Here is an 11794-nt window from a genome sequence, read left to right on the forward strand (position 1 = left end):
GGGGGGGGGGGGGGGCGGAGCGCAGATTTGGCAGATGCTTTAGTACAATTCAAGTGGAATTCGAGAAATGGGGTAATGACAAGTAACCATGAAGGGAAGCCAGGAGGTGCTGGTGTCTCCTTTTCCCAATTTCCTTCTTCCCGTGTCCTCCCCTGTTCTACAGATTACTCCCCCATGTACCCCCCCCTCCTTCAGAGGCTCCCAGATTTGTCCTCCCACCAGGTCTAATCCATCCCCAAACAAGCATCCTCTCCTGTCCTCCTGCCCATGTAGCCTTCCCTCAGGTTCCTCAACCTGGGCAGAGGGAGGAAAGGAAAGGGAAAGGAGCCAGACCTGCCTTGGCTCCCGAAAGGTTTATGACAGTTTAACCTCGAAGGACAGCTCAGTGAGCAGAGCTAGGAGTGGTATTCCTATCAGGACCAAACACTTGGAGGCAGCAAGCCTTTCTCTCACCACGAGAGAAGTCTCCTGTCACCTGTACGAGGTGTTGGGGAGCTGTAACAGCCTCACTGATACTTGGGAGAAACATCACTGCGTGCTCAGTCTCTTCTCATGCCCACCTCTGGGCCAGTGCAGGAGACGGGGTCCCCACTGAGCCGACCTTTGGGTCTGAGCCGGCACAGCCTCTCTCACGTCCGACAGCCCTGCTCCGATTTCTCCAGCACAGGCAAACCATGCAGGCAGGGAAAGCAAAGCAGGCGGTCGCTCACTCTTCCCACACCTCTCCCGCTCTGGTGCAAATTTTGAGGATAGGATTTTGGAAGTTTCTGTACTCACCACTTACCCTGACAGCTCCCATAAAGGGGGTCGATTTTGCTTAGCTACAAAAGGTTATTACAGTAGGAAATGCTGGGGAAGGAGCACGTCAGGTCAATAACGTTACCACAGAAGGAGAGAGATCTCCTAACGTTTGTTTCTGGTTTTGCCATTTTTCTTACCAAAACTTGAAACAAGACACATGACAAAATATTTTAAAATGAATTTTCAGCTATTATGCAGAAACCACAATCAGTATGTTACAGTTGAAAGAGGAATGGCAGGATGTTAATATTCTCTTCAGGTTAAAGTGAAAAATCAAACAACAAAAAAATTTCAATGGACAGCAGTATGTTATTCTGATCCCATGCAGAAGTGTTTTACCTCTTTTGCAAAGGATATTTTGATCAAAAGATGGGGGGCAGAAAAAAAAGGAAGGTTAATAACTGTAGCTTTCTAGAGTCTTTTTATCTAGGAACTAGGGAAATATCTTCTTTTGGATTTTTTTTTTAATTTTTTTATATTTTTTTTTTTACCCCACTGCCCCCTTTTCCAAAAATCATTAATTCTTTATCAGTGGCAGTGCTAGTGTTTTCTACAGAATGTCATGCAGAGACACACACACGCGCACACTGCATTCAGAGATCCGCATCAGAAATCGGACTCACTGGAGCAAAAAAGAACTTTAAGCAATCTCAGCAGGGAGAGTAGAAGAGAGGAAGGGTATGAAGATGCTTCGAAAGATAGGTTATTAATTCTGTTCTGTGCTAGGATTTTAAACCAACCTGGATTCTTCACTGGTTTAAGTAAGAATTTCTGATTTCATATTACTGAGGAAAACCAAAACATTTTCATAAACAGTTCAGTTTCATGGACAGTAAACAAAACAGTAAGAAAAATCTTGCCAGTTTATGGAAACACTCATCTTTAAAAGCTACCTTCTGGAAAGCTGGTGCTTTATCGTCTGACAGAGTCCCAGACATATGAGCATAAGTAGATGACTATTCTATGAGATCAGACAAAAATGAAGAGAGAAAAAAGCTTTGGAAAATGTTTTTGATATGCAAGCAGTAACAGAGTATTTATAGCTACGGTGATGTGCGGTTGCAGTTCCCAAAGTAATGCCCACATGTCTCTGGGCCAAAAAAAGAAATCAGCGTTTAATGCATGTCAATATTGAGCTATGTTTAATGCTACCACACAGAGTTGCTCTGCCATACACCTTGCAGTGAACCTTACCTCCTCCTCTTTAAGCTTTTGTCTCCGTTTTTCTTCAACGGCTGCTCTCTTCTGCTCCTCTCTCTGCCTCTGTTCCTCCAGTCTTCTCCATCGCTCCTCCATTTGCTTTTCATATTGAAGTTTTGCTCTTCTCTCCTTCTCCAGTATCTGCTGTTCCCTAGCAGCTTAGGCAGACAAAAAGGTGCATTTCACTTTATGCTAATTTACTCCTGCTTTAAAATTATTTGATAACACGGCACAATAGAGTAAAACAACAAGTACAAGTACACAGGGTTTTAGTCCACTAAGATAAAAAATATAGTGCACAGAAGTGTTGGAATGATTAGTAAACCAAGTGATTTGCTCAATAAATAAATAGGGAAGCCCTTTGTACACAAGGTGATGGTTTGTGCCCCTTACCTATGTAAAAACAGTGTACAGAATAGTTAACAATTCCTTTTTTTTTTTTTTTTTTTTTAAATGTTTCAAATCCCTCTGTAGCTTAAAGCCAAATTCTTTTTTCGGATATAACAAATGTTCCCAGTAGGTTTTAAAGTGAATCAGTTATACATGTTGAAGCAAAAGCCCTTGGAATTTCTTTAGAACTGTGCTTCTCATTATGGGGCTGCCTTCAAAATAAATATGTGAAAACAACATAAGCTAAACTTGCTCTGAAGCTTTGGAAATACACCATTCTGTTCACAATTTGGTGCTACATTGTTATCCACTTCTGCCTCTTTGCATGAAAAAAAAAAATTACTTCCGTTATTGAGGGTTTGCCCAGTTGCTTATTCCAACTGGAGTCATAATCTTCTTCTCAAGACATTAGCTTCTTGTTACAGAAATTCAGACTGCAACATTACATACAGGACTGTTGCTTCAGGTTTACATAGCAGAACAAGTAGCAGAAGTTAACGTGACAAATGATGAGGAAAAATCCACTTCTCATGCAAGTGTATTCCATAAAAAGGCAGGAAAGAAGAGTTCAGTAAGCATGCCTACATACACGCAAGCCTGTAATGTCACATACCAACATACATACAGCCGATATCAAAGAAGGAATATTCTCAGAGTTGCCAGGCTAGGAACTTGAAAGTTAGGGAAAGCCAGAATTAACACTGTTTATACAAGAGCTAGTCCTTCATCCTGCTCAGCTATTCAGCCTCAGTCTGCTTTTTCAGTTCCTGTTTCCTTGTACAGCAAATTTTTACCATTCTAGCTCGCTCTCAGTATCTTCCCACCAGTCCTAGGCTCTTGCCCAGCCATCTCAATTCCCTCTTCTAAGGTGAGCCTTTTCTCCCAGCTCCTGCCCCCAGGCTCTTTAACCACAGCCATGACCCTCACCCCTTCTTAGCCCCACTCCACCCTCAAGCCCTTGGTTTAAAGCCAGACTCCCTCCAACACCAGATCCTTTTCCAACAGTTGCATTTCTTTCCCTTGAATACTGGATCCTCCTAAAATACTTCTCCCTCGCATCCAACCTGCTTTACGGAATGCCTTCTACCTTATTCTTGTTAGAAATACAGTTGATGCTGTCTTCCCCTTTCACCTTATGAAAATTCAGTATTCCTCCCACCACAGGACAGGGCAGTATGAGAGGGGTGTCAGTGCTGGAGCCAAGCTTGGACTTGTACGCATGAAGAATCAGACTTGTCAACAGATAAAGAGTTACCTCAGAGACCATGGAAGACAAGTGACCAGTTGCTAATTGCTAATGACTACTAGCCACACCAGTTAGAGCAGGTGAAAACAGCACGCTTGAGCTGATAAAAACCAAAAATAAAGTGAGGTGTCCAGAGATTGTAGCAAGATTACCTTCTGGGTAAGGAGGTGAAACCTGGGACTGGTTCTGGACAGAGAAGCAAACCATTCCGTCATCAAACATACAATTCCTGTTCCTTAATTTAGGGATACTAAAGCACTGATTAATGAGTTCTGGCTTTGGTGAAAAGGTTATTCCGTATTGCTGCAAAGTACCCGCTGGCTCCATAAAGATCTGTCCTTCTGGGGAATTCACTGCTTTTTTCTGAACTTCTAAACTAAATTTGCCACAGACAAACTGTGACCTAAACCCAGAACTCCCCATTCTAGAAATGGTCTTAACCCTAAAAAAATGTGTTTCCAGAAGGCAGGTATGATGTCTGGGGACAAGAACTGCAGCTAACACCTTCCAAATCCCCTGGGCCAACCACTCCCAGATTCTCCAGCTTTCAGTTTCCCTCTCATCTCCTCTTCTACTTTTTAATCCAAGTCCTTTCCAATCTACTCATCATGTCACTTTCCTGGGAACCAGATAATCAAGAGGACAGAAGAGATAATCTGGACTGAGTATACCTGGAAGAGGTGAGAGCTACAGCTCAGGCCGGTGCACGCCCCATATAGACAGAACCTCTGGGGAGATTAAGTACTAAACACCAGCAGATTTTCACAGGAGCTACCAAAAGCTATCTTGCTCACCAAGCCCATGGTACTAAAAAATGTCAAGTCACTGGTCTCAAGCCTCAGGTTTTGCCAAGAAATGGTCAACAGTTTGTTTGTTTGTTTGTTTATTGCAAGAAAAACAGTATTTTCCTATGATTCTTCTCACAGGTATCCATACTGTTTTAGTTGACACTTCCTCAAAATATACACCTAGCTTAAATTTTACAAAATCATAAAACACTGACAATTCCTTCTGATAAGTATTGTCAGGTAACCTTAAGGAACAGTGCTACTGGCTTTTCTTGTTATTACAATGAGGAAAAGTGAAGCTAACTGTCCAACATTTTTTTTAATATATACACACACACGTATGTATATATAGAAAGTCCAAAACAAATCTTGAACAGTTAATTCCATTCATATATCTGTATAAAATTAACTCTGTATACCCCCCCCCCCCCTTATTTATTTATTTAATATATATATAAAATTTGCAATTTCCTCAACATTTCCCTGGAGGTATTAGTAGATTAAAAACAACTGACTTTTTAAAAAAACTCTGAAAACAATGCTTATGTTATTCAGGAAATGAATTAATAATTTTTCTCATTCTCTTGAAAAATTAACCATTTTAAAACTTATGGAAAAGTATCTGTTTTATATCATACTTAACAACTCTATGATATCTCTTAATATGGCTAAAACTTAATAAACTAAAATTGAGGCTGTTTCACCAAATCATCCTACATATTATCCTGAATATTATTCAAGGCTTATTTGGTATTTTTACAAATCAGAATCCTAACAGTCAGTATCTTGCACATAAACCTATATTCAAAAGTAAATAGATCAAAGAAGAAAGTCAACTTGTAACTATAGAATATTAAATACTCGAATGGAAATCAAAGACGACAGATTAATTTAATGTTTATTATTTAATGTAAAAGTAGTAATATAATCCATAAAGACTAGGAACAGACTAAACCACAACGTTTAAAAGTCAGAACAGAAAAAATGTCATGTTAGTAACTTAAGCCTATTAACACGTATACATAAATAATACATACACCTCCTGCCATCTTACCAAGGTATTTCTCCCTTTCTTCTCTTCTCTCCTTTGCCAGTCTTTGTCTTTCATCGGTTTTTAGAAATCCATCAATGGCTGAAGTCAGAGAGAGAGGGGGAAAAAAAGTGTTAAAAAAGTGTTAGTAAAACTAAAGAAACATCCAAAAGAACTAAAAAAATCCACAAAAAATAAATCAAATCTATGGCATTTAACAGCTCCAACAACAAAAATGACTTTGCACTTGTATGTGGGCAGATTAACAAGCTGGGATTTGGCTACATCTTGAGCACAGTCTCCTACCTACTGCCGAACTCCAAACAGAGTTCCTCAGTGTAAATGCCTGACTCCTCTTCTTCGAGCAAACAAGCATGCTGTCAGTGCTTGTCTCAAAATTTAAAACTTTCTTGAGAAAAACCATAAGGATGCAACTAACATGTATTCATCTTTGTTAATAACCTCATTTTAAAGTTTTTGGCTAAAAAAGAAAAAGGTAGTTCAGGAAAGCAGTAAAAGGTGTATGCAGCTCTCATAGTCTAATGCTATGTGGAGTCCCAGCCTTCATATTTATGGCTTAACACAGCCCCACAGCTTCCTTGCCCACAGGAAACCACCAGCACCAGCTCGTTTCAGCAACCAGCAATTAGTGCTGGATGAGGCTACGGAGGCAGCAGCCCTCCTGCCCTCTTTTCCAAGTAGGAAACACTTTGTTTCCTCCTTGGGTTGGCATCTAAAAGCAGGTTACTTGTTTGGGAGGAGGTTGCCTACGGATGTTTTGTACCTGGATCCAGACACCCCAGTTCTTTGCACAGCATGAGCCACCGAAAAGCCCAATTTAAGAAGGCAGGCAGGCAGACCGTGACACACGAGGTGCCGCGGGGTCACCTGCCTGCGTGCCCTGGAACAAGGAGCCAGATGGACCTTGGATGGACCTCCTGCAATACCACAGGTAAGCTCACCAGCTAGTGACTCGATAGACCAGCTAGAGAATGGTGTCCTTCCAAAACAGCTGACGGGGCCTCCAGTGCCCTCCTTTCTCTCTTTGTTTTCAGGATCTCCTGGGGTCTTAGCGGGGCTGCAGTGCAAACAGGCGCAGCGTCTCACGGCACAGTTTACATCCTTTGCAATCATTATTTGGGCTCCCTACTGAGTTACTGAATTATAATTAAGTCCCCTTCCCTTTTGCTCTAAGAACTGCAGCTGTTAATTTTATCAGATAAATATGAGCGGAAAAGTGACTTAGACTGTAACCCCGACTCTCTTCCCAAAAAACCACACTTGCAGGCTCCTCTCCAAGGGCATCCTGCCCGCGGGAGCAAAGGTTCTGCGTAGCAAGTGCCGTTCTGTAAAATGCATGGTTCTGTAAGAAGAATGAAAACCAGCCTCGGTGGTCCCTTGTGACCGGTGAAAAACGCAGGTCTCAGCTGTCTCCCATTAGAACAACAGCTTGCTTTTTCCCCCAGCAGCACCTTCAAACACCATCTCTAATCCTCCTCTGCACACACATACGGCGACTACCTGACGGCAGCCAGGCCTCTGGAAAATTGCGATTATAGCTCCCAGCTGGTTAATTACAACTAGAATTTGTGGGTCAAATACATATCTATTTATTAGCAAAGTCTCATCCTACTGCCATACTAGCCTGCTTGTTTGTTCGCTTGGCTGCCATTTATTGTCAGATTTGACAAGCAGGGAGGAGAGAAGAGGAGGCAGCTCAGTAAAGCAACCATGGCGAAGGTTTGCAACTACTTTGAAGGGGCCTGCAATAAGAAGTCAAGAAGGGGAGTCCTGTTGTCAGCATAGCTAAATTACAGCTCCAATGGAAAGTTTTTCAGTGATCTAAAAGTCAAAAGAGCACGAAACCTACAATTTAGGCTAGAAGCAGCAGAGGAGGCGAGATCAAGACTGGATCAAGAGCCCAAAGAGGGAAGATTGAGCTTGGGAGCAAGTCGAGGCTGGAGAAAGGGAAAGAGGCAACCAGAGGCAGGAGCTAAGGTCTTCTGCAGCAAGGGATGCAACTCAGATGGAGAGGTGGAACCTGAAGAATGGAAACCAGGATGGGGATAAGCTGGAGGGATGGGGAGAGGAACAGCAAGACAGTCCACGTCCATGGATTATGTTCACAAAACCCTGCCCTGACTCTCATCACTCCCCTGCTTTCAGCAACTTCTGTGAAACCCACTGGCAAAAATACATCCCATTATGCTTGTCAATAAAATTACAGCAAACTTATCTCTGCTTTGATTGCCTCATGAATGCAACTGGCAGAAGTGGATCTAAAAGCTCCAGCCTTGCTCACAACTGCTATAGCTATCCAAAGTTGATGCACAATTTTTCACATTGGCTTTCTCAAGAGTTTGGATGTCCCAAGCCCGCTCAGGTAATATTAAAAGAAGATCACGGCTGTAATGCCAGACACTTAAGAAATGAGGATGTATCAGAATTGAAGCAGTCTGTACAATCCTTATTTTGCCTCCTTTTACACATAAATTATGCACTTTTTCCTTTTAGGTCCTTTCGTTTATTCAGTGCATAGGATGCATCTCCTCAAGAGGTGAACCAAGTTCAAAGCGATTAGTGCTTCTTGCTTCATTTCTTTCTGAAACTGGAAAGTAGGCAGAACTATAATCTGAAGTCTGTCTTGGAGAACAGCACTCCAGACTTGGCTATATCACAGGTAAAACAACAAATACATGGAATTGCTGCTCGTTACATGTGCGACACACCAGCGTGCAAAAAAACGTGTGGAAGAAAATAGTACGCAATCTAATAAGTACAGGCATCAAAATGCATATGCATGCAGCAAGGGTAGCATTAAAATAGCACAGGCATCCTCAATACTAGTATTTCTTAACTCAAGTACTTGACTTCACGAATCAGCATGCCTGTCAAAAACCAGAAATTTGCTTGCCTTCGAAAAGTAAATACAGCTTTGAACAACAGAGTAACTATCCCCTGGGTAATAACTTGTACTGTGGGATGATTTTTTAAAGCCAAAATTAGCATATTTACTACACATCTTCATATAATATATATTATAAATGTAATGGGCAGAGCAGTTACCTGTGGCAAGAAATTTGATTAATGACAGGAATTCAAGTTCTGTTTGGTAAAGCAGACTGCAAACAGCAAGCTAGCAGGGGTAAGCCTAGCACGAAGATAACGTAACTCCATCTCTGCTTCGGCAGGGAAACTGCCAGCAGAGGGCACAGAGAGGCTGGAGTGAAACCCAAACCCCACAGCGAAGCAGCTTTCCCTGGGATAAGTGACCTCAGGTTAATAGTCTGTATGCTCAGCTTTATCCTGAGCCTTCCTCATACTTACAGCTCAGCCTCTGATCCCTCAGTGAGGAAGGCGTGTAGCAGCAAACGACGTGTAAATGCGGGCTGGTTGTGCCTTCTGCCAACCAGAGTAATGAATACAAAAACTGGCAGAAAAATCTAAGAACCCTTTACCCCCAGACTTGCAGAAGAATAAGGAAACCGCCCCAGTAACAACGTCACAGATTTTATTGTAAGGAAGCATGCACACACACACACACACACACAAATTGCTGCTACTTCTATTCCACTGCCCAGCCCTCCCCAAAAGCCCCTTTTCCAAAGAGTCCCCACTCTCAAAGGCATGCATCTAACTGCTGGGCTAATTCCTTGAGATTGTGCCTCATTTTTGACTGAAGAGGGCCAGCTGCTCATCTAGGACTTTGTTACAAGCAGCATTTCTAAAGAAAAAGACTATAACTTAAAACCAGTTAAAATATCAGCAGCAGTCCTGCAGCAGTAATACACCAGCTAATGCTGCAGGACTCCTTCAGTACTTTAATGTTACTTTGAAATAAATATTCACAGAAGTAAAAACTCGACATGTTAATCGCTGCTTCAACCCTTTTTGAAGGGCAAGAGAAACCTATTCAGACTGATGGAAACAGGGCCAGAACATGTCCACACACACTCTGCTCCACATATCAATGTGTAAGCCTCTTGGTGGTTGCTCAAGACAGAGAGGAAGGTTGTCCTGTCCCGATGAGACACAAGGAAACCTCTGTCTTTTGAAATCCGTATCCTGTTTCTGGTTGAGAAAACAAGTACTCGAGCAGGACAATCAGGTTATTGGAAGCTGAGAGTACATTTCAGAAGGACCAACCGGCTGCTTGGACACCTCCTCTCCTGAAATTTGCACCTGAGTAACTGCCAGCAGGTAGGGCCTCCATTAATTTTTATTTTTTTCCTACTTTGTTGTTGAACCTACATACACTTCTGTCCTCTATAATATCCCATGGTATTTGGTTTCATGATGTATTTATATATAGTAGATATCGCAGCCCTTGAGAGCAGGGATCCCAACACAGAAGGAAAGCCAGCAGGGATCTGAGGCCAGCTCTACGTTAAGTGTTCAACATACCTAGACCTTTGGCCATCCTACGTGCTCATAGACCTCTGCCCATTCTACATGAGACTGTCCCAACGTTTTTAGACCTTTGCCACAGTACGTGTCATCTAGACTGACGTTGCTGTGTTGGTGAAATTCCCAGTTTGGATGCAGTTCTGCCAGTGGGTGGCCTTGCCAGGGATGTGGCGAGGTGGTCTCTAGAGCAGACCAGACCAGCCGGAGATACCACTGCGCTTACACCCACTGTCCTGCTGGCAAGCTCTGTTGTTTCATGCAATATAATCTCAATCTATAAAATCAAGATTTTGGTCCCTAAAAACCTGCTTTGTCTCCCTTGAGACTGTTCTTTGAGATAATAAAGAACAGACCTTTCCACCTGCCACTGCTTCCCTCTGGGTACTACTGAATGAAGAAATGTTAAGTTTTCAGTTACTGACTATCCTCTGAGCAGGAAAAAGGCATAAAACTGCGTGTGACTGTACCTGGATGACACTTTCTATTGGCAAAAGGCACTTCTTCTAAGTTTTAATTATGGTATATTGCTGAGAGGCTTTCAGGTAGAGCCAACACGCAAACACCACAAGGGCTTTGCAGGTATGTTCACTAAGATTGAGTGGATTGTCCTCTTTTTTGATAATTGTCTTTTTAAAAGTTTTCTTTCATTAAAAAAGCTCTTTATTGTATTGCACTCAAAAATCTAAATATAAAGAATCAGAATTTTTCCAGTTTCAGCTACTTAATTTTATTTTTATGTTTGCCAGGCTGGATTTCAAATATAAGCAGAAAAGAAAAAAGGGACATTTTCCATTCTGTCTAATTAAAACACCACAACGGCTATCTGTTGTTATAAAGATGTTAGGTAGATGCAGTCATTAAAGGCAGACTCAGTTGCCAAAACCAGTGACATTTCAGACACCCCAGGCTAATCGTCTGAGAGGTGGCCTGGCAGATCGGACAGAGAAGCTGTCAAGGACCTGCACGCTCCAGTTAAACAGGTGACACTGCTTTACGTTTGTGATCGCCACCCTGGATTTTCAAATTTTTCTGTTGAATCAAGAACTTCAGCTGTACACCATACTAAGATAAAGATTACAGTAGCAAAATATATCCTACTTGTATGTTTAAGTTTAAGGTGAAATCACTCCAAAATGCTGGCCAAATAACTTTAAAATTATACATAAAGTATATGTAGGTCATTTGGTGATCACGTATAATAACGAAAATATCTTAATTACTACATGGGGAGGAAAAAGTTACTAAAATGTAAAAGGCAGCTCTTTTCAGTTCTGCATGCGCCCACAGACACCTCATCAGCTCCACCGGATTGTGTGCTGTAGGTATTAACAGTGTGCACAGCCCTAACAGTGCCCCATAGAGACTCCAGTATCATGCAGACACAGCAGATGCATCTCAACATCACTCAGAGAACTGGTAAGATACATTAGCAGAATGTTTTTACTTATTAAAACACTAGATAAATAGTAATACTAGATAAATGTGTTAGTTTACTGAACAGGTCCCTGCTAGACAGCCCACCACACGGTAAGCGCGTACAGAGTGGCGGCAGCACTACGTCAAGTGTGTTCTACACTGCCGTTTTATTCATCTGCTTCTGTAATCTCTCGGGCAGAAAGGAGTCCGGAGGCTTAACGAGAGCTTGCCAGCATCTCTCTCCCAGATTTAACACGCACAAACATTTATAGCTGTATTTTTCAAACTACACCGGTCCCCAGACCCATTTGGAATCTGTAGGTAGGATCTTCCTCCCCTTCTAGCCTGTCCCTTCAGCTTCTTACTGCAGGTAATTACAAAAATTGCACAAAAAGGGAGCTGAATGGTGGAGATTCAGCCGTAACTTAACCATGTTTTTGTTGTTTGGTTTTTTTAGCTTCAGTTTCTTCAGAATAAACCCTGCCATCACTTCAGTTTATGAAGACAGAAGGTCAA

General features: G+C 42.0%; 1 protein-coding gene across 1 annotated transcript in view; it reads right to left on the bottom strand.

The window, feature by feature from the left end:
• Positions 1-9875, bottom strand: part of MAP7D2 (MAP7 domain containing 2) — a 41679-nt gene extending 31804 nt beyond the window's left edge. The window contains exons 1-3 of the mRNA XM_010571379.1: positions 9860-9875; positions 5480-5557; positions 1996-2159 (exon numbers count right to left, since the gene is read on the bottom strand). Coding sequence (XP_010569681.1) covers positions 1996-2159; positions 5480-5557; positions 9860-9875 — 258 coding nt within the window. The remainder of the gene's footprint in view (positions 1-1995; positions 2160-5479; positions 5558-9859) is intronic.
• Between the last annotated feature and the right edge of the window lie 1919 nt (positions 9876-11794).

This window comes from Haliaeetus leucocephalus, unplaced genomic scaffold, assembly GCF_000737465.1.
Source record: "Haliaeetus leucocephalus isolate CR32 unplaced genomic scaffold, Haliaeetus_leucocephalus-4.0 Scaffold317, whole genome shotgun sequence".
NCBI classification, from domain to species: Eukaryota; Metazoa; Chordata; class Aves; order Accipitriformes; family Accipitridae; genus Haliaeetus; species Haliaeetus leucocephalus.